We start from the raw sequence: 23,145 nt of genomic DNA on the forward strand, positions 1-23,145 counted from the left end.
ACGTTCATGCACTGTCTTCTCTTCCTAGAGGTATCTCCACTTCCACTTGGGTGCACATCCCATGTCTCTATTTAACTCCATTACACATCTCTCCAGCCCTGTGCCAGCTGCTCTTAGCCAAGCAATCAAAGCCTTGGCAGCTCAGTGAGGCTTTTCCCTCCCTCAGTGCCTGCTGGCTCTGCCCAATGTAGGGCTTGGAGCTACTGTCAGCTTAATTCCTCGGCACTTCAGCTGCAAGGGGCACTCCCACAGCAGGAAAAGGAGGTGCCCTATGGGTTTGCAGCCTTGTATTCAATTAGCTCCTTACGAAGAAATTACTCTTATTAATGGCTTGTTGCTGGAGACTGGAGGAGTCGGTGCTGATGGAAGTCATCAGAGCTGTTAATTGCTAGGATCACTGACTTAAAAACCAGCTCTCTATTTGTTATTGGGCGTAATTCTTTTTATGGACCTTGGGGATTCTTCTGCTTCTCGAGGATTTGATGAGTTTATGGGGTCTTGCAGGAGCTCGCAGGTTTTATTTGACTCACTTGTGAAGCTCTTCCAGGGGTAAAAAATTGCCATGATCCTCTTAGTCATTAAAAAGCGGGCTGTGCCTACAAAGCAGACTTTATCCTGGTTCTGGAGACTGAATTATTTGAAAATTAAATGAGATTTCATGCAACTGGAAAGGTTATTTTTGTTTATCGGATATATCAGTTCTCTGCATGCTTTAGGGATGAGCCTATATAGATTCCTTGACACCTGCTAAAGTTTTTTTCAACTCCCTGGTTGGGGAACCATAAGTGTCAGTCCTTTCCTGTTAATTTAGTTCAGAGGCTGGAAATACTCGAGCTGCCTTAGATCCTATCATTACAGCTGTTGTTTCAGCTGCCATCCATACCCTCGTATTATCTCTGCTCAGGCAGCATTGAGAAGAGACTCCAGCTTGGTGAAATGGGAAAATTATGTGTGCTTTCAAAACCTGCTTCATCCCTGTGCAGATGAAAAATCACTGCTCTCTGCAGATAGCCAGGCATTTCTGCTCCTTCTTTGATTATTGTGGTTGTTCCCCTTGGGTGGGAGCCAGGAAATTCAGCTAGAACATCTGGATCACCCTCAGCTTGTATCACAAACGCTTTCATCTGTAAGCACTTCTGGTTGTTGGTGTTTTCCCAGGAATCAGTCCATATTTTCCCCTCGTTCTCCTGGTAGAGGTTTGTCCCAGTGCTGTTGGCACCCATGACTCTGCCCTGCTGCCACTCACGTACTCGGAGCCCATTCCCACCCTGCTCATCCCCCAGAAGGAACGGGGGCAGCAGTCGAGTTCTTTTTCCCTCATCTCTGCTGGATTTCAGCTCTTTGTTATAATTGGTTTTTTGCTGATGTTAGGAAACAAGCCATGGATGTCTGTCAGCATTAGAGATAGTGTTACCAGCATCAGAAACCCAGCTTCAGCAGAACTGTGCAGGAGCCCTACAGTGACAGCGTTTTTTCTTTCCCTCTTTATTTCCTCTCTCTCCCTGGTCCCTTCTCAAGTACTAATGGGGAGATAAGTTTCCAACTTGGTTTAGATTAACCAGAAATAGAGGGCTTTAAATCTCAAGTACTTACAAGGTGTGACCAAGTGGAAATGCTGCTTTTGTTCAGCTTAAGCTCCTTCGAAACCTGGGCAGAGGGATGAGCCGGTTCATGTTTTTCTTGCATTTTCTGGGATAATATTCATCCAGAAATCTCAAGCAGAGAGAGATAAGGAGTTCAGGCAAGAATATCTGCTGTGCCTCCTGAGAGTGATAAAGAGAACCCAGCTGCAGGACTTGGTGGAGGAGGGTGTGGTCTGCAGACCCTGTTTACAGGTCGGGCAGGTCCCTTCAGGGTGGGTCAGTTAAATTCTCCATCTAATTTAGGGCTCATCCCCTCATTTGCACCCCACTCACAAGGGAAACAAGAGGTGTCTGGGGACTCAGCCCCATATGGACAGTGGGGGCCAGGGAATTCAGTTTTTTTGCCACAGTTCTTCAACAAAGGTGTGCTGGAGAGGAAGGTCTTGCACCAGGGGGTTCCATGTCCACAGGACTCAGCTCATTCTCTCTGCAGGTGTGGGGTGGGAAGGGATACTTGTAGATTGGAATGGGGAAGGCTGTGTGGAAGACAAGGAGATGAGCAGAGGAGGTGGAGGGGGAATCCCTCCTGTGCAGACAGCTCGGACTTTTCTGAAATGAAAGCTTCTTTCCTCCCTTTCTTACAGCATTACTTGCTGTGGCATGAAGTATTCAGCTTCCATTCAGCCCGTAAGAAAATCCTTCTTTCCCGTGCAGTGAAGGGATGTAACTGGACTTGTTCACTTGTCTGTCAAAGTCATTTCCTGATAATAAATGCCTATAAATCCTGAACATCCCAGCACTCTTCCTCTAGCCCACTGAGCAGTGAGCACACCACACTTTTCCATGTCTCCAGCCCTAGGAGGAGCAGAGCAAAACCTACTGCAATCCTGCTGCTTTCTGAATTGTTTTCTTTAACCAGTTTGGCAAAGGACAAGTAGAGGAAGCCTATCAGACCCTGATTAAGCATGGCTCAGGTTTGCTCTGCTGGACACAGGACAATAGTTAAAGCCTGATACCTTTTAAGGAGCCCCAAAGACAATGAATGCCACTTCTGAAAATAGGAGTGGATTGAGTTTCTATTTATAAAGTTGCAAGCAGCTCTGGAGCCAAGAGGAACTGTATTTACTGAAGAGACCCAAAGTGGTATTTTGGATGGTCATGGCTCGGTGGGTGCAGTGATACAGGGGGATTAACGTGGATGTGATGGGGGCAGTGCATGGAGAAGGCTTGTGGGTTGAGTGAGGACACAGCCATGAGCTGTCAGTCATGGGAAACTGAGCGTGGGAGAGGGCAAAGAAAGGGCACCTCATTTTGTTAATTAAGAGCTGCTTCTGTTTTGCCAGAATTTCTTGCATTTTGCCCCAGGACTTGTGGTCTGGCTTCTGTTTCGGGGTGGACGTGGTGTGTGTCTGCACCCACGTGGAGGGTGGAGAGGATCTTAACAGAGCAGTGTTAAGTTGAAAATCCTATCTTTGTGTGACCCATTTGATTTTCTTTCTTATGTATATATATTAGAAATCTGCGAGTGATGAGTCAGTAAAATGTTGTTGGTGTTTCCTGTGAAAGAGCTGAGGTTGCTATTTTTTTTCTGTGTTATTTTTCCTAGTTGCCATGGTAATGATTTCAGAAAGGTCTTATTCTTGCAGCAGTTTGAATGGGTTGGATGTTTTCACAGTCTTCTGGCTGCTCACAGAAGCAGAGCGATATCCCAAAGATATCCCTTGGGATCAGGAGGGATCTGCCTGCTGGCTGGCTGTCCCATCCCTCTCTCTGTGCTGTGGTGAGACAAAGTGGGTTTTTCTGTTTTATTGTTAGCAAGATAGAGAGGAAAGACCCTGGGGTGCTTCTGTTCTTTTGTGTTGGCATCCCAGGAGCAGGGGCTGGACAAGACCAGGCTTGGCTGCAACCCTGGAGCTCATTGTCTAGGCAAGGGGGGTGTGGGGTGGATGGATCTGTGCCAGCCATACCCACTGCACTGGGAGCAGGGATGATGATGATGATGATGATGAAGAAGAAGAAGACCCTGTGCCCTAAATGGGTCACAGATGGAGGAAGACAGGAGTTGGAAGCCTTGTAAACTCTGGGCACTGTTTGCCAAGGTACTTGGTTGCACTTGATCCAGCAGCAGGGCTTGTTTCTCAGAAATTGGGGATCACAGGCCCCAGGGCTTGCATGGTCCCAGCTCCTGTCCTCACCTTCCTCCCTGCTCAGTGCCCACAACCTCACCTGCTTAGCAGACACCTTGGAGCCCCATGTACAGGGAGAAATGGCACGTGCCCACAAAGAAATGCACCAATTTCCCTTCTGCCACTGGAAGTCTCACTTTTGAGTGTCTACTCAGCTTTAAAAATAGGGGAGGAAAAAGAAAGAAATGCATTAGAGCCTACTGCTGAATGCTGAAAAAGGACAAGGTGCTGGTCCAGCTTTGAGATACCTCTTGAAGCACTCTGGGGACATCTCCCCTTTCTTCCTCCCATCCCTCTGGCAGTGCCCTGCTTGGTGCCAGACAGCCCTGCCTGAATCCTCCAGGCAGGATGCAGAGAGCATGCCCTCCCGGCTGCCACACTTGCCCTCTGCCAGGCTGGGTCAGGTCTGGGTGGGTGCCTGGGGCTCACATCCTCCTGCTGCCCCAATGCCACTCAGTGTTTTCTGCCCTGTCTGCTCTGGTTTTATGTGCTGCCACAACTTGTTAATGTGCTGTTTGGTACACCAACAAATCGACACTACACAAACAGAAGGCTAACAGGGAATGATTTATCCAGGACAACATATCTGTGTGTCCAGCAAGGCAAGCTGTCCTATAAACAAAATTCAGTATTTACTAAGGGCTCGCTGGCAGAACTGGTGTTTTGTACCACAGTTGAATTACACTTGGATCTCGCTCTTTCTGGGTGTTGCTCGTTTAATCATAGGATGCTTTCCTTTTAATTAGGCACTGCTGCTACTGATGAGAGAATTAGCAGACTCTTCTTTTAATGGAGAAGCTGAGGCTGTGGCAGCTGTGCTGTAATGGGGGTGGTGGGCAGAGGCTTTGTGCTGCACAGAAACCCCAGGCTCTGCACCTCAGTTTCTGCTTCCTGAAAAGTGCCCTTTTTAGGGTGGTCCTGGAGGGTTGTTCTTTTTCCTAGAATATATCATTTAGTGAAAAAAAGGATGTTACTTCCCCCAGTTGCTGTGTTGTGGCCCTCAGAGAGGAAATCTGAGTGATTTTGCCTGCTCTTTTCCTCTCAGCCAGTGAGGATCATGAAGCTGGTTGTGTGCCAGCAGTCAGTGACTCTCTCAGGTACATCATGTCTAGAGCTGGTCGATAGTGTTTGATTAGGTGGTTATTGTCAGAAAATGGCAGTTTATCACATTTGAAGCTGTTTGTGGGAAAGGAGCAGTTTCAGTGAACTGGCCTCAAAACCCCCTTCAACTTTATTGGAATATGCTGTTTGAGGTATATGAAATGTCCATTTGGACAGCTGGGGAACAAAAGGTTCCATGTTCTTCTTCAAGCTGACTTTTATTTATGTTTTTTAATTTTGGTTGATTTACAGCACAAAGCAAAGAGATAAAGAAATGAGGACTAAAATAGAGGGAAGAACCTCCAAGATTTTGTGTACTGTGTTTTAGTTTCCCAAGTCTGAAATTCTGAATTTTTGTTTGGGATGGGATGAAAATTTCAATTCCCATGGGAGAGAAAATCACGTTCCTGCTGTAGTGTAATGATGTCTCAGGAAAGAGGTCTCAGACATACTTGTGATTTCTCTAGAGTAGAAGCATCTTAAAAAATAATCTTATTATCTATATACATCTGTGGCTGAATGAAAATCCCATAGCTGGCATTCTTAGAAGGTCTGAATCCCCACGGCCTGGCTGAGATTCCCTGGGGCAGGATCATGATCACAGCTCCCCTCTCTTGGTACAAATAAATCCCAGTGGTGCTCATGGCAGGGGTGCCCCATGGACCAGCTGCAATCCCATGTCCCTTGAAAGGGATGATGAGCTGCTTCAGGGGGATCATGAGCTCCCCTGGAGACCCCTGAGTGGGACTGAGGGTCTTGGGGGGGATGTCCTGCTTCACAGATGGCTGTGAAATCCCCAGGTAATTTGCTTCACCCCATTTCAACTGTTTAGGGATGTGTAGTTTCCCAAACTACAAAATAACTCAGCTGATTTCAGCCAGGTCAGAGTGGGGTGTGCTTCCAGTGGATCCTCAGCTTGCCCCCTCCAGCAGAGTTCTAGGCTGCTATGAATCTTTTCTTCTCCTGAAATGGAAGTTTTCCCTTTCTCTTTCAATCCAGTTTGGCCAATCATCTTAGATTTTTGGATATTAATTCTCACCTCTGGTTCAGGAGTTCCCACTCTTCATTTTTATTATGTCTGCCCCGTGTCTCAGATATTAAAAACTGTTTCCTGCAAGGGAGGTGGAAAAGAGTGTGTGGAGGAGTGGGGTTGGGCAGGCAGCTTTTTTGGGGTGAAGCAATGGGAGGCAGGTAGATTTGTTGATGCTGTGTCAGCATGGGCTGATCCACAGCCCTCACAAGCCAGTGCCAGGGCTGTTTGGGTGTTGGATATCTCCTGAGTTGGGTGGTCTGGGAGGGAAATGTCATGGGACAGAGGTATCACAGCCCCTCCAGTGTGTGCTGAGGATCCTGGGAGAGCTGCAATGTAGGTGCTGCTCCCCCTTTGCCTCCCCACATCACCCAACTATGCCCTGCCTGCACCTCCCATCTGGATTTGCACATTCCAACAACATCTCTGACCAGAAAGTGCCCGTGAAGTCCAAAGTTTCATTAATCCATCCTATTAACACGTCATCCTTCCAGGGCTGTTGGATTTTCCATGTCAGCCACCGAGAGGAAGGGATGTTGTGACTGTGGGAGATGTTGGGTGAGGGATTTAACTGGCTTGTGCCTGTGGAGCCAGTTAGGTTTCACTGTGCCACTGCAGAGGAGGACCAGAGGGTGGAAATCAGCCCTCGGGGTCCAGGTTAGTGGTGCTGATGGATGAGAAGGAAAGCTTCCAGGAACACATCTCCTTTCCAGCAGTATCACTGCAGTACTAATAACAGCACAGCCTGCCTCGGCACTGGGGCACTCATGAATGAGTTGGCATTTTTTTGTGAGTAATGTAGAATTGTAGCTATTTCAAATTGTCCTGAGGTGCAGCTTGACATATAAGTTCTTGGCCTATTTATTTCCCTGTGTCTGAGTGTTCCCACAGGTATTACAACATTAAACCACAGCTAAATTTAATATTGGGAGCTGCAGCATTTATATTTTAGCTGTAGATCAGTGGGCAGGTGATTTGTGCTGTGTGCATGGTGTGTTTGGCAAGCTCTAGCCAAGGGATCTGTTCTTCAGCAAGGATGCTTGAGGTATAAGTTGTGTTCAACACCCTCTTTTTTTTTTTTTTTACTTTTTTATTACTTTTTTTTTAAATGCTGCTGTTTCATCCTTTGCTATCTTGTGCCATCACAAGCTCACGGCAATATCCGTGCAAGTCCTCAGGGATTCACTACCATGCTGAGATAACATCCCACCAGTTTGGGTCCCCATCTACCCTCAAGCTGGGTTGGAGGAACCCGAGCAGGAAAGGCTGGACCTGGATAGTTTAACCCTTGGAAACAAAGATTTGAATAGCTGCATGGATTTATCTGGGTTTTTTGCCAGCATGTATCTATGAACCCCTTGGTCACTGTAGTTTTTTGAGGCTCTGAAGCATGGCTGATCCTGGCCCTGAGGTCTGTACTGTCGTGGTTGCCATGGTGTCAGGGTTGGGTCACCCCAAGTCAAACCCTACAATCTGTGCTGTGGTGTGGCAGCTCCTGGTCTGTCACAGGAAGATTTTGGCCAGTCATGAATGTGTTTCATGTAAGTATAAGGCACAGTCAACTGCATGTGTTGCACATTTTCCTCTGCTCGTCGTGTGGCTGCTGCGAGTGTGCACCTCTGGCCATATCCCACCACGGTTATGGTCCAGGCATCCAAAGCCACATGGGTGGTTGAAAGTGGGGATTTAGACCAGCCAGTGCCAGTCTGCCCCAGGGGAAGCCAGCAGCCACTGTGTGTGAGGTGTTTGGTGAGCTGTGCCAGCCCAGCTCAGCACTGCTGATGTGACCCCACCGCCATCTGCCAGGGGATGTCAGCTCCTGATTGTAATGAAGCCTTTCAGCAGGAGCACACGGCCACACCTGTGTGCTGGGGTTAAATGGGGAGATGGGATCTGACACGTGGATTCTGTCCTAGCCGCTGGCTGATCCCTCACAGACTGCACCACTGGGTTTTCTCTTCTGACATATATTTTCCAATAATGCCCGCCCACCTATGGGGGAAAGCAAAGCACTGAGCATCTGCAGGCATTGTTGGGAACCCTCTGAAACATGCTAAAAAATCCACAAAAGGTATTAATTTAGATCTAAAACTACCAGGAGTCTGGGTAGTTTTTTCAGAATTTAACTTTTTCTTAAGTTTTTCTTAAGTTTTGGGGGTTTTTTTCATACCTCTGTTTTCAGATTGCCTGTCTGGAATGCCAGGATCAGGTCCTTCCTCAGTTGCAGGTTTGGGGCTACCTGATAATGAGATTTTTTTTTTTTTTTTTTGAGTAATGAGATTTTTTTTTTTGAGCCATTCTGGTTATATCACCTCAGATCTCTGCTTTTGAAAAATCTTAGCTCAAATCTTTTGATGAGCTACTAAATAAAAAGACAGGCCCTAAAGGGATATTTATGTGAGAAAATGGCCCAACTTTCCCTTCTGCATAAGGACAATCAGTGTGGGGGATCTCAAAGCATTAAGCCTCAGTAAATGCCATTTCTGCCTAAACCTCCTGAGGTGGTACTAAAGCTCTGATTAACATGAAGTCCATGTCCAGATTTACCTGCTGAATTTACGATGGACTTCTAAACCTTAAACACTCTAATAGTATTTTCCTTCCATCTCCTGGGCTTTAGTGAGCTATTGCCATTTTCTCACCACATCATTAGCATCAGTATTCTCACACTTGCAGTACTGGGGCTTGTTGTGTTTCCACATGTGATTTTTGGATGTGGAGCTTTCTGTTTGTTTTCTCAATTTCCTCCTCTTCTTTCCCCAGCCAGAAGAACTTACCAATGCCCTGGAGATCAGCAACATTGTCTTCACAAGCCTCTTTGCCTTGGAGATGCTGTTGAAAGTCCTTGTTTATGGTCCTTTTGGCTACATTAAGAATCCATACAACATCTTTGATGGGATCATTGTGGTGATTAGGTACAAACCTTGAGCTTTCTTTATGTGTGTTTCTCCTCATTTGGCTGTTTAATTAAACAGAAAGTAATGGAGAGTTGGCATAAATACCTTCCTGTGACACTTTACACTTCTCTCTGTAATGAATGCACTTAGGCATGATTGCTAATACATATCTTGGGATTATTTTACGGTCATTTTAGAGAGAGGCCCAAGCAGAAATCTGTCAGTCCCAATGTCCTGGGACAGTCTGGGATCCAAATGGCACAACCAGTGCCCGATTAAGTATCTCTGGTTTCTTGGCACGTACAAATTCTATAACTGGCCCTGCAGCTGCAGTCACTGATTTCCAGGCATATTTTTTGACACTCAAGTGGGGCTCTGCTCTTTGCAAGCCTGGACAGAGTCCAGATCACCGCGGGCATTGGCAGCGCGTGCCTGCCCACTTTCCACCTCTCTTCTCCCTGAATTTCACCTTCCCTTCACTACCTCTCCTCCGGGCCTTTGCAATTAGGCTTCGTCCCGTCCCCTTGCACTGACGTTTTTGTTTCCCTCAGTGTGTGGGAGATCGTGGGCCAGCAGGGCGGGGGGCTCTCGGTGCTGCGCACCTTCCGTCTGATGCGGGTGCTGAAGCTGGTGCGCTTCATGCCAGCCCTGCAACGCCAGCTCGTCGTTCTCATGAAGACCATGGACAACGTGGCCACCTTCTGCATGTTGCTGATGCTCTTCATCTTCATCTTTAGGTGAGTGTTTCCGATTCCCTGTCCTGAGCTTGCTCTGGGTTTTTAGATGGGGTCCCGTGGTGGGATGAGGCGATGACAGAGTCCGTACCAGCTGAGCTGGATGGTCCCAAGAACAGCATTGCTGGCTGCGGTGTGCTGCCCTAAATTCTCTCAGTTAGCCAAATGAGATGCTTGTCTTTGCAAAATGGTTCACAAAGAAAATCTTTCAGCCTGGATGATTCCTTGACATCACCCCAAGACAGAAATCCCATTACTTACCAGCTATCAGAAAGCCTTCTGCTAAAAATATTGCCAAGAAGAGGATGATGTTCCTAAAGAAATGTCAGACATGGTGGTGCTTGTGCTTTTTCATGGCCTCATCTTCAGACAAGTAGAAATGTTAGAAACAGGGTTGACATAGCCCTGTATTTTTAGATTTTGGTCTAGATTTTGAGAAGAGCCTTTCTCCTTCTACAGCCAACTATGGTGTTTGAGCAATGCAGGCACTGGGAAGGCTGGAGAGAAACAGTCTCTTCCAGGGGATAATGTCCCTTCTTCCAGTGAGACTCCAAAACTGCCATTTGCAGCTTTGGTGCTCAGTAGAGCTGTAAATAATTTGATTATTCAGGTTACTAGCAGAGAGCAGGGCAAAGAAGATTATTCTTTTAGTGTCTATCCGTAATGAAAGGTATTCTGTTCTTCTGTCAAAATTGAAAAAGCTGTTTCGAGTCCCCTGATATGTCTTATTCAGGCATTTCACAAAAACCCTTTTTGTCTTCTTAATTCAGTTGAAGCATATTTTGCTGAAAATGTGTCATTGCAAAACAGAAAGTCAAAACATTTTGTTTAGAAAATGTTGAAAGACAATGTTTTGACTTAGAAAAAATGAAGCAGAAGAAAAACAAGGAGCAGACATACTTTTTGGTTGAAACTCCTTGACAGATTTGACCTAAATTCACCACCAATTTGCGTGATCTCAAGGCATGTTTTTCAACGAACAAAGGATCCATCTTTAAAAAAAAAAAAAAACAAACATAAAAAGGAATTGCCCAGGTGAAATGAGGAGAGAGTCACCCTGCTGTATGATTACTGATTTGTGTGGTGGTCTTGTTGAGCCCCTGCTTCCTGTCATTTCAGCATCCTGGGCATGCACCTCTTTGGCTGTAAGTTCGCTTCGGAGCGGGATGGGGACACTCTGCCCGACAGGAAGAACTTTGACTCCTTGCTCTGGGCCATCGTCACTGTTTTCCAGGTACAAAATGGAAAATGCCACAGCTGATGGGTGTTTTGAGACTGTAAAGAACTGGGGCTGTTTTCCAGCTCATCAGGGCTTAGTGAAGCTCCATGCCATGGAAAGAAGATGAGCCAAAACCACAAGTGCAGGTTTATGGGGGCTTTCAGACTGTTTTCCAGACTAAATCAGAACCCTGGTGAGGAGGGGCTGCCAAGGCTCTTGTGTTTGCAGGATATGGACTGGGTGGGTGAAAGAAAATGTAGAGGGAAGGGATGGAAAGGAGGAGATCAGGACCATTTGCAGTGGTATTTTGACAAATAATGTAATCTGGTTTACAGCCAATATGTGGAGTTTTTGTTCTAGCAGCTCTGGGCCCTGTAACCCTGGGATCTGTGGAGGACTTTAAGTCATCCTGGCTGACCAAAGGAAAGGTCTGACCAGTGTCGTGTTACCCTCCCTGTGGCTGTCCCTGGCTGTGGGGGACAGGGCATTTTGCACAAGGTCCTTGCTGGTGGTTGGGAACCGCAGTCACTCTGGTCCTCTCTCTTCTCTGGCTCAGAAGGGATTTATCCTCTTGTGGTTACAGCTACAGTGGATACCCTAAAAGCAGGGTGCTTGTCTGGCCTATCCAGAGCATGGATACCCAGCATGCTATCCTCCAGGATCTCCACAGTCCTGATACCCTTCCTCTGCAGATTCTGACCCAGGAAGACTGGAACAAGGTCCTTTACAATGGCATGGCCTCCACCTCCTCCTGGGCTGCTCTCTACTTCATCGCTCTCATGACGTTTGGGAATTACGTTCTCTTTAATCTGCTGGTGGCCATCCTGGTGGAGGGTTTCCAGACAGAGGTAATGTCCTCATGCTCATGCCTTTGCTTTATTTTCTAGTTCTAGGGCCTCCAGATCCTGGAATCTGATTTCTGAGATGGACAGCAATACCTTGACAAAAGCAATATGGGAAAAAAGTGGGGTAAAATATTAGGTCTTCTTTTTTTTTTTTTTTCCCCTTCATTTTTTGTTTCCGTAGCCATGGCGCAGTTTAATACAGCAAACCGTCTAAATGAAGGGCTTAAATGAAAAGCATTGTTAGCATTAATGCAGGAATGGGAATTGAGGGGTGAGTCAGGCACTGTGGATGGGATTGCTGCTGTGACAGTCTCTTTGAAACAGTTTTCACAGTGTTTGTCATCCAGATTCAAGGCCCCTCCTGAAAACTTACACAAGCTGGTAAGAGATTAGTGACACGATTATCTTTTTTCATGGTATGAATTCATGGAGCTCTTCCAGTTTCCAGCCCTGCAACGCTCTGTGTATTTTAAAGTACATGATTTCTGGTCTCTGCCATCTGCTTCCTCATAATGGGAGCTTCCCTGAGACATCCTGTATTGCTGGATTGCACGTAGGCTTGAGCTCAACCATTTTTCCCATCCTACTGCCAATCCAACTGTCCAGCTTGGAGTGGGTGTGCATGTCACCTAGTACCCCTCAGAGTGGGGGACCTGTGATGCCCACCTGCCCTTGCAGAAGTTTTCTAACTGTTCAAGAACATCCAAAAGGGGAGGGGACCTTTACACCCTGCCTGGGGGTTGGTTGGAGAGGTAAATACAACCTAGAATGCCTCACTAGGATCTGCTTGTATGGGCTGTGCTTCTACACACTATCTCTGATTTTTTTAAGCATTCTGGAGTGAATAAATATTATTTAGGATTTGTTGCATGTGTATTATAATATCCTGCCACCCTACAAACTGAACTGGTTTTATTATCATTTCCATTCTTGAAGTTTGGTGCTAAATTAATGGAGTCATACTAGGACATAGCAAGAAGAATTTTTTTTTTTTTTGTATCATCTCTCTCCATGTTGGTGCTTTTCTTTTTTAATTGTTATTGTTGTAGCTGTTTCTGTCTGTAAATGCCCCCCACCATTCAGCCAAAGGGACAATCACTGCTGGGTTCTCTCAAAGAGCAAAATGTTCCTTTGCCCAGTTCTCTCAAACAGCAAAAATGTTCCCTTGCTTGAGTGATAAGAGGTACAAAGCTCCTTGTCTGTTCCTGGTGACAGCTTCGAAACCCAACCTTTGTTCAATCTGGCAAATTGATCTTTGAAGGTCACCAGCACAGGAGATCACCTAGGGCACCCAGTGTGCAGAGGAAAGGATACAGCCTTTAAATGCAGCAGCCCATTTGCCAGGCCCTGGTCTTTAAGGGAGGCTGACTCCTCTGCTCCTTGGCTCAGCCTGGTGTACCATGCTGGAACCACTGCAGCGTGCCTCTTTCTGGGCAGCAAGTTATCCCTTGCCTTGTGGGCAGCTGTGCCATGGTGCAACTCCCTGTAAAGTCATGTCCTGGCTTTTTTTTGTTGTGGTTTTATTCCAGTAATGATGTCCTTGAGGGTATGGCTTCCCTGGAGTTAGGGAAATGCCTGCAGCACTCCTCAGATTTGCTCTTGGATGTTTTCTGCAGCAGGGCTGCCCCACCAACTGCCCCCATATCCCCTCTGCCAGGGCAGCACTGGGCTGGTCTAAGCCAGCTTCAGGATATCTGTGTAAGCTGAAATGTGCTTTAAGTGCTGTGTAAATCAGGGAGGAACCTCGGAATTGGGACAGCACTGGGATAGCCTGAAGCTAGTGATGCTCACACCAGTATTGAGGTGAGCACAGGGACCAGGAACCAGTGCAGCCCCCAAAGACCAAACCTGTGTTGTCAACTGACATGTCAGGCTCAGCCATGACAATTTTAACAAACTCACGCCATATTTCTATAATTTGTGACTGTGATTGCACTGCTGTTTTATATCTCAGGCTTTGATGATGGTTTTTCATAATAATCTTTCTTCCACATCCTTGTTATTCTGAACTCTCTACATTCTGCTGGTAAGGTGCAATGGCACCAAGAGATCCCTTGGCTCAACCCAGGTTTCCTGCAGCAGACTGGGAGTGAATGTCTCTGGAGGTCAGGGCCAGGTGGCCTTGCTGGTTTATGTTTATTCAGCTTTGCTGGTGTGTAGCTTTGCAAACAGATCACGTTCTGGTTTTTGCAAGCCAGCACAGAGAGGATCCTCTCCTAAGCAGAATTAATAGAAAGATCATCTCTCACTGTAAACAAACCCCGGCGTCTACTGCCCGTGTCTGCACTTGACTCTTCTGAGTTGAGTTTGTTGGTTTGGTTTTTTTTGTTTTTTTTCCATTCTCCTTCAGATTTCTGGGCTGAAACACAATCCTGGGGCTGCTGCCTTTATCTCCCTGGTCCTTGAGTGCCTTTCCTCAATCCACAAGCACCTCGTTAATTTTAGTGCATGGCTTTGCAGCCCCAGTTGCCAGGCAGCAGATGACTATAAGCAGCTGAAAAAACTAAAAGTGCTTCTTCCAAACTTTAAATATGGAGCAATGTATTTTGCAGGATCGAGGTGGAGGTTTTCCCCCCATTTTTTCCTTTAATTTGGTAACTGGCTTCTCTCGTGCAAAAGGCAGAGGCAGGATTTTTTACCACGTGGTTATTTTTGACTGCACGTTACCTGGTTGAATTGGACCCTGGTGTTGGTGTGGAGAAGGTGAGCAGGGGACTCTGTTTGATTGAGCTGCTAACTGGAAATTGCTGTGTGACCACTCAGGTACCTGCCTTGGACACTTCTCTCTGAAGCAAGGAATGACTACCCTTAGTCAGGCATAAAGCTCCTCTCCTGAGAGAATTTCTAATAGTGTTATCTCCAAGGTGTATTCTTCCATTGGTAATCCTCCCAGTTTGTGTCCTGTTGTCCCCATCTGTCCTCACTCATGGGTTTGATCCTTTCTGTCCTTTGTGCCCTGCTCCTTCCCTGACTCCCCAGGTCCTCCAGCCTCTCCATCCTTTTCTCTGCAGGACACTGCCTGCTCTCTAGAGGAAGCATCCTCGGGGAAATATAGATGTCAACTTTGTCTGGGCTTTCCCCAGAGGGAACAGTCCCTCCTCCTGCAGGGGAGATTTTGGATGGTGTTTTTCTTACATCCTTTGCCTATTGCATTTCTGTTGGCTTCAGTGGGATTTTCCTTGTGAAAGGAAACATTTCCATCTTTTCCCTTTTGATGGCTTTTCCATATCTCTCCCTGTTACAAGCAAAGACTTTAAGTTAAGTGTCCATCACATTGCTGGCAAGTCCTTAAACTCTTCATCCCAGCCTAGGCTGGGATGAGTTTTGTAACCATTTAGCAACCAGAGGAAAAATCCATTGCCCTGCAGGCAAGAAATTCAGCTGGTGGGATAATCTGTGCCCTACTGCTGCAGCATGGAACCTCTTGCTGCTCCATGGGACAGGGCCAGGCACTGCCACACTGCTGAAAAATGCTGAAGAATACTGGGAGAGCCACTCCTCAGCAAGAGGAAACACAACAAGGTGAAAAATGATGTGTTTTCCAAGTGGACAGGGAAAGGCTGGATTCTGGTGCTGTGAAATGTTGGGGTTATGAGTGTAGCGAAATTTCCCAGGGTGGGGCTGTGCCCCCCTGGCTGCAGACCCCTGTTTTAAACTGCTGATTTAAATGGGTGTCTCCACTAACAGGGCTGAGCAGCAGGGATCTGAACTCACAGCAGACTGTGTCTGTCCTTAAATTAGGTATTTCACCTGCAAGAACACTGATATTGTGTTAATCAAACATTCGTTAAAAGCCTCCATCGCTGCTTAATGAAGGCATAATAAATAAAGATGCTATTATACAGCTGCAAAAAAAAATCATGTTTTCAATAATTAGCTGGTGTTTCATTAGCACAATTATCACTTAGGAGCTGAAGCAAGCTCTGTTCGAAACACTTAATTTAAAGGATGTAAGGCTGGTCCCTTCAAAGGGCTTCTTTCTACCTGAGATCTCCCACTGTCTCCCTGTGCTGAGTGGAATGGATCCAGTGCCTGGCTCTCCATTGTGGCCACACACTGCCCTCCTCCCCCTCTGCTTCCCTGCCTCTTCTCCCGTGTTTTTTGATTCTCCACTCAGTCCTGCTGTTGAAACTGAAAATTGAACCCCACCTTCCCCTTCCTCCCTGTTCCCTCCCCCCCGTTTCTCCTTCAGGAGATCTCCAAGCGAGAAGAGGCGAGTGGGCAGTTAAGCTGTATTCAGCTGCCTGTCGACTCGGGGGTACGTACAGCACATCCCACCCTCCGTGCTTGTCTCTCTCGTGCTGCCTGGTCACACACTGTGGTGATGTTCTCATCGTAGTCACTGTCATTTTTTTGGGGGGTCTATTTGGGTGTTTTGGAAGTGTTTTTTGGGTTTTCTTTCCTTTTTGTCGCTCTCATTGTTGAGTCAGCCCTGATTTTAAGTCCCTTCCTTCTTTGAGGGACCCAGGTAAATTAAGGTGGGTGCTTCAAAGTGGCTCCAGCCAGGAGCTCTCGCTGACCCTTTCTGGATGCCTGCCCTGGGGAAGGCTCCCCAAGGGGCTGTCACAGCCTCTCCATGGCACATCCCAGTGTGGGATGTGGATGGTGATGCTGATTGCAGGGCATGCCTGCCAAGGCTCCTTCATGCAGTCGGGGGAGGATGCCCAGGAGTGAAGGGACCTGGAATCAAACCTGTTTTGATAGGTATGTGTGTGTGTTGATGTGTGTGTAGGCGTCCTGTGCTCTGCAGGACAGGGTAGGACAGCAGCAGTTGCACTGTGGTGTGTCCCAGAAAGGCTGGTGGGAATACTGAGATTGCCAGCATGGTGCCACATTACAGGATGTGAAATGGTCATGTTCAGGTGCAAGGAAGCCGTGGATCTCTGAAGCACAGCGTACCACAAACCTCACCCTTCTGCCAAACTTCTCTCTCTTTACCACTCACTTCCCTTTCTGTCCTTTCCAAGAAGCCTGGCTTTTCCCTCAGCCCAAAATTCCTTTCCCCTCGTACCCCAGTGTGTCACTCCCTTTTGGTACAGGCTGGTTTAGTCATTTTACTGCCTGGTCCAGCTTGACATACCCTCGTTTCCCAAAAGGATTTTAACTCCCTGTTCTCTCATAACCCCTTTTCTATCCAGAAAGGCAAACTGGGAGTGCAAGAACAGGTAACGGGCAGCAGCACTGGCTGCGAGATGTTGGTCTGCACAGTCCTGAGTCTGGCACGTGGTGTTTGGGAGGGGATGCTTACTGCCCTCCAGACGTGGGGTTTGGTGCTTGGGAAGGGGGTGGGAAGTCCCCACATAGCTCTGCTTTTCCCTCTTGGCACACAATCTCATTGTGCCCCCTTAAAACTTTTCTTAGGACTGTTGAAGAGCACTTCAGGAATACAAATAACATAAAATTCTTCCCGGTATTTATTTCTTTTTAATAACCCATTAGGAAGAATGAGTAATTCCTGGCAGGCCCACTGACAGGCTGAGCTGGGAGCCTTTGTGGGGAGTGTACCTGGAGCCAGCTGGAGCCCCTGTTCTCACAAAGACTGGATCTGACTCCAGAAATGCTCAGGCCAGCCTGACTTTACTGCTCCCCCTTGCAAGGTGCATTCCTGACCTTCTCAGACTGCATCCTGCAGGAGGAGCTTCCCTGAAAAGCGCAGAAATCCTGGATCCTCAGGAGGGGAAATTTTGAGCCAACGATTCACGTCACACTCTCTTTTGCCTTAAAAATATCTCTGAGTGTCCAGCCTGCCTGAAAAAAATTATCTTTAATAATTTAGTACCCCACACTAAATAGGGGGGGAGTATTGGGGCTCATCCCTCTGGGGTTTTGCTCAGTTATGAGGTGTGGGGCGCTCATAAATCCAACTGTTGGATTAATCTCTTCCTCCTGTCCTATGCTGGGGTCCTTCTGGGATTTTTACAGCCAACGGGTACCCGAGCACCAAACCTCAGCAGTGCTGGTCAGGGCTCCTGCAGATGCAGCTTAGCCTTGGTGGGGTTTTCTGGGGCTCCTGGGTTCTCACTGCTGAAGTGAGGATCTGCTTGGCTTCTCCCATCCCAGCATCTTCCCCCGCTTCCCACCTCTTCTCCATTGTCACAGGGCTTGGTGCCCTTTGCCAGAGCAGTGCTTTCAGCCATGAATCCTCCTCTTTTTGGATGGTTATCGATCATTCTGGCGAGCACCTCTGCCCCTCTTAGGTGTATCCTGACTATACCACACCCTAAGCACCTTTCTGCAGTGCCAATGGACAGAATCAGGGTCTGTGCCACAAGACGGAGCAAGAACCCAGGCACCACGCGGAGAACAATGCTCAGCATCATCTTCCTCTGCCTGAGAATGGGCAACTATCAGAGCAGGCAGGCCTTGCTCAACCACCGATGTTCAAAATGATACAGCAGAATCCAAACCCCCCACGTGATCCAGTGTAAATCCCCAAAACTCCTGCTCCTCTTGTTGCAGCTGGGAGGGAAAGGGTCCCTCGTGGCATTCGATCTTGGGTTCTGCCACCTGGATCCTCTCTGTGCTGATGGGATGCCCATGTACACGTCACATTTGTCACGTTGGAAATTCGGGGTCTGTTGTGCCCTTTGTGAACCCTGGATTTCTCCATCAAAGCATCACTAGAAAGAGCCACACCCAGGGAGTTTTAGGTGTATAAATTCAGAGAGATTAGTAGGATCATCTTTTGTCCTCAAATTGTTCATCAATATCGCTCCTCCCCTCACATCTGCCACATATGCAATTCCAGCAGCAAAAATTAAGGAATAGTTTGGTTTATCTCCTGATCCCGTTCTGGGACTATTTTTGGAGCCAGAGGCAATCCGTCTTCCTGGTAGGAGGTTAATTAGTCTGTGGTATAAACCTGTGCATGCGTCATTTTGTGGAAGGTGATGTTGCATCGTGGTACCAAGTTCAATGGATCTGTAAGGTGTGGTGTTGGACACGGGAAAATCCATATTTACAGAGGGATGTCCATACACTGTGGCCCCTCAGCCTCCTTGCTGAAGCCTTCTGTTTTGCTCCAGGGTGACGCTTCCAAGTCTGATTCCGAGGGGGATGTCTTCCCCCGCAGCCTGGAAGAGGAGGGAGAACTCAAGAAAAACTTGTCAAATCCAGCCTGTGAGTAATAACCCTGGGAGGACAGGCCCTTCCACAGAAACCTCGCTTTGCTGTGAAAACTGTGTCTGAAGGGAAAAAACCCCTCCTAGAGGGAATGCTGTAGTCCCAATTGTGTCATGCTTGACTTTGCAGCAGGCTTGGGGTGGGATTGTGGGATGCAGGCAGGGAGAGGTACGATTGCATTCTAACTGTTCACTTCCCCATCCAGCCCGAGGTCTGGGCTTGTGGGGTGTCTGTGCTGGAGGAGTTTGGAGAAGGAGGATGGAAGGAGCGGGCAGGAGGAAGCTCCCAGGGTTGGAGCTGGTGTGTGTTGATTGGAGGGTTGGGGGGCAGCAGGTGACATTTTGGGTGTGCTCTCCTCTACTATTGACACCTGATCCCGTTCCTGTTTGACATCCCTCTGCTGGGCTGAACGACCCAACTGTCCAGAAGGGCTTTTTGGCCCACATCCCCCTGATGCTCAGAGCAGATCCCTCCCTGCCACGAGCAGACTGTAGGTGTTCCCGCTTGAGGCGTGACGCCTAAAACCCGCTTGTATCTTCCAGTGATGTCCCTGAGCGACCATCCGGAGCTGAAGAAGAGCCTGACCCCGCCGCTGATCATCCACACGGCCGCCACTCCCATGCCCATGCCCAAGAGCGCCGTGTTCGGGGACGGGGCTCAGGGCTACGAGTCCCGCCGGGCCAGCGGCGTCTCCGTGGAGCCCGTGGCCACCTACGAGCTCAAGTCCCCGGTACTCTCATCACCTCCCCCTGCGCGTTTTCATCGCGTCCGTGGGGCTGTCTGTCCATCCGTCCAGCCGCCCCCGGCGGTCCGGGGCGGGTGGCACAGATCTGATGCTGTCCCTGTCCCTGTCCCCGTCCCCGTCCCCGTCCCCGTCCCCGTCCCTGTCCTTCCCACAGCCCAGCGCCCGCAGCTCCCCGCACAGTCCCTGGCGTGCCAGCAGCTCCTGGAACAGCCGCCGCTCCAGCTGGAACAGCATCGGCCGGGCGCCCAGCCTCAAGCGCCGGGGGCAGAGCGGCGAGCGCCGGTCCCTGCTGTCCGGGGAGGGCGATGACAGCTCCGAGGAAGGCGACAGCTCGGATGAGGAGCACTCCAGCCGGGCCGGCAGCTTCAATGGCTCCTTGCCTCAGCGCATGGAGTCCTTGGAAACAAAAGGGTCCTTTGACCTGCAGGATACTCTGCAGGTGCCTTCCCTGTATCGGACCAGCAGCATGCACAGCACCAGGACCTCTGTCTCCGAGCACCAGGACTGCAATGGGAGAACATCTCCGGGTCTGCTGCTGCACCAGGTCCACCTGGATGAGCCCCACCAGGATGGTGATGACGGCGATGATGAAGGCAGCATGGTGAGGGAGTGCCACGTGCTCGTTTTGGGCTTTATGACTTGTCTAAACAAAGCTTGTCACCCTGTCAGGAGTGCACAAGTGCGTGCAAAAGGGATTAGGTCTCACCATCACCACCAGACAAAACCTAAGTCACCCAGAAGGTCTCTAGGCAGTGGATGCTCTCAGAAATGGGATTGGTATCCAAGTAAGCATTACAGTGCAGTATCAGATGGCTCATGATGGATACATCAGGGTAAAACTGCCCAGGTGCCACTAAATCATACAGAGTGAAGGCTATTGGAAATCCTCTCTCCTCTCCTCTCCTCTCCTCTCCTCTCCTCTCCTCTCCTCTCCTCTCCTCTCCTCTCCTCTCCTCTCCTCTCCTCTCCTCTCCTCTCCTCTCCTCTCCTCTCCTCTCCTCTCCTCTCCTCTCCTCTCCTCTCCTCTCCTCTCCTCTCCTCTCCTCTCCTCTCCTCTCCTCTCCTCTCCTCTCCTCTCCTCTCCTCTCCTCTCCTCTCCTCTCCTCTCCTCTCCTCTCCTCTCCTCTCCTCTCCTCTCCTCTCCTCTCCTCTCCTCTCCTCTCCTCTCCTCTCCTCTCCTCTCCTCTCCTCTCCTCTCCTCTCCTCTCCTCTCCTTCTATTACTCAGTTTTCTGGCCCCACAAAAGCAGCAGAAAACTTCTATAGGCAAAGAGAGAGCATGGCTTGGTCCCCCATTCCCATGGCAGCATTGGTCCCATGGAGATCATGGTAATTTCAGAGGCTCTGCATTAATTTCCATCTGAAGAGGTATTTCACTGATGAGTGTCCCTTTCACAGGCCTGAAAAGTGTAATTTAGGAAATACAGGCTGAAAAGATTGCAAGTGCAAGGAAGGGATGAGGGTTCCTTGTCCTTTTTTCAGATGGATGTTTATATGTTAAAGGGGAAAAAAAGGAATCTGGCTGCTTTTCCAAAGTTGTTTGCATGACTGGCAGAGTGGGGCTTGAGTTGGGCACGAGGGTGTTGAAGTTCTGGCTTTCATGTGTGCATTGGGGCCAGTTTTGGAGTGTTTCCTGCTCTTCCCAGGTTATCTCTTTGTTTGATTATATCTTGTTCCCAGATTTAAAAGTGTGATGGTCTGATGTGTCATCCCCAGGGGTGACTGTTTCTCTTGGGGAAGAAAATGGGGTTTGGGTAGAGACATGTGATGGTGGCAGGGGCTGTTCTGAGAACAGGAAAGGTGCAGATTGTGGACGTGATTTTACTCTTTTTCACTGAGTTTATTGAATGAAAGTGGAATTGGGATCATGTGAAGGAATGTGAAAGGCAGTGTTGACTCCAGAGCCCTCTGTTCCTTACAGGAGGAGAAGGAGAGTTAGTGCTGGCAGAATGGAGTCACTCAGCCATGAACTGCCTTTGCAAAAAGCCATTATCCCATTACATCTCCAGCATGGATCCGCAGCCTGGGATTTTTACACATTGTCTTAACCTGATTATAACTTCCATAAATTGAATTTTTAAGAAAAGGAGCTGTAATTATTTTTGGAAAAAAAAATCCCCAGTATTAAAAGTGCTGAAGAGACCATGCTCTTTATTGCTGGCTAGGAATTTTTTCTCATTTTTTTTCTCATTTTTTTCCAACATCTGCTACTTTTCCAGCTCACCTTGTCCAATCACCCCACCAATACCTTTCTTTTCCATCCCTAGGATCAAAAGCCAGCAGTCCCTCTTGTGCTGGGAGCGGTGTGATGTGTCCTTCCTCTCCCAGCCAGTGCTGACATTGAACTGTTGAATAAGATTTTTTTTTTATCATCTGTTTTTGCCATAAACTAAACATCATCCTCTGTGTACTGAGGCCATGAAGGCTGTAATCACCTCAATACCCTCCCATGGAATGGCCAGAAGCAATGCCAAGGGGAAGAATTGACAGGATAGGGGAAATAAATTGTGTCCCAACCCATGGGATGGCCACAGCTGGGCTACCTGCAGCTAGCTGGTGCCTTTCCCTCTGCTCTGAAATATGTCTTCACTGCAAATCACTAAACCAGATGGATAAGAAAATATCGCTTAGATTAGAAAAATGTGCCCCCAGGTTGCAGAGCTTCCCCCCTGACATTTGGGGTGAAACTTTACTCCTAAATTAGCCTTGAAAAAGTCGGGGGAGGGGGGGAAACTGCATTTTAAATGAAAGAAATGAAATACAGAACTCCCCATCAACAAAAGAAGAGAAGAACTTGACTATTACTCAGATCAAAGTAATCCTAAACATGCCCTTCTGCATCAAAGCTTTGCATCCTTCCTTGCTGCCTGGGTTTGATTGTCTCTGTGCAGAAATTAAAGGAAGAGCCAAGACTTCATCTAGATTTCCCAGGCTACCCCTATATTATTGCAGCTCTGCTGCCTTCGATGAGTTTATTCTGCATTTCCATCCCTCTGTGGGGTCAGAATCAGGCCCCTGACACCTTCTGACCCTAGAACCAGAAAACCAGGGGGGCTGAAACCTGTTCTTCATTGCATCACAAGGATTCTCGTAGAGAGAGAGTGATCCACAGTTTTCTTGGGTCCACGTGGCTGTGATAGGATCAGGGATCTGCTGCCAGGTCATTGTTGTTTCCAACTGCTGGATTTTAGGTGCTTTGGGGCACTTTCTACCCAAATTGCTTTGTGCTCAGAGCAGAAAATAAGAGAAATATTGAAAGTGTGTCCCCTCCTCCCTAAAACCTCACTGCATTTTACTATTGCAACTCCTTTCCCTTTGCCTATTCCAGTTTTTCTCTGTGGTGTATGGCCCAGCCACTCCCAAACCCTCTCAGCCTATCTCTGTTGCATATTAAAATTAAATAATCAGGTCTTGAGCGCCTCTGTGCAGCTTCCAGCTTTCCTGGAGGTCCTCTGCTGCTCACAGATCATTTTTCAGCAGTTTCCTCCATCCTTATAATAAATCTTTTATAAAGCTAAGCCTCCTTCTTACTCTGAGGAGTGCATCAGTCATCTTTTACTGCAAACTGCCTTCATCCTACCCTCAGAAGTGCATTAATATCTGAAATTCCTAATAATAATAATAATAATTTTAAAAGCAGCTATTTATCAGCAGTTCTCATTGCTGTGGGATTGAGGGGCTCTC

General features: G+C 47.9%; 1 protein-coding gene across 1 annotated transcript in view; it reads left to right on the plus strand.

Moving 5' to 3' along the window:
- The window catches only part of CACNA1G (calcium voltage-gated channel subunit alpha1 G), a 97,350-nt gene that overhangs the window by 24,841 nt on the left and 49,364 nt on the right, over positions 1-23,145 (plus strand). The window contains exons 9-16 of the mRNA XM_062506560.1: positions 8,664-8,815; positions 9,349-9,534; positions 10,651-10,765; positions 11,443-11,598; positions 15,788-15,853; positions 18,621-18,714; positions 19,260-19,447; positions 19,617-20,063. Coding sequence (XP_062362544.1) covers positions 8,664-8,815; positions 9,349-9,534; positions 10,651-10,765; positions 11,443-11,598; positions 15,788-15,853; positions 18,621-18,714; positions 19,260-19,447; positions 19,617-20,063 — 1,404 coding nt within the window. The remainder of the gene's footprint in view (positions 1-8,663; positions 8,816-9,348; positions 9,535-10,650; positions 10,766-11,442; positions 11,599-15,787; positions 15,854-18,620; positions 18,715-19,259; positions 19,448-19,616; positions 20,064-23,145) is intronic.

This window comes from Cinclus cinclus, chromosome 20 (genome assembly GCF_963662255.1).
Source record: "Cinclus cinclus chromosome 20, bCinCin1.1, whole genome shotgun sequence".
Lineage (NCBI taxonomy): Eukaryota > Metazoa > Chordata > Aves > Passeriformes > Cinclidae > Cinclus > Cinclus cinclus.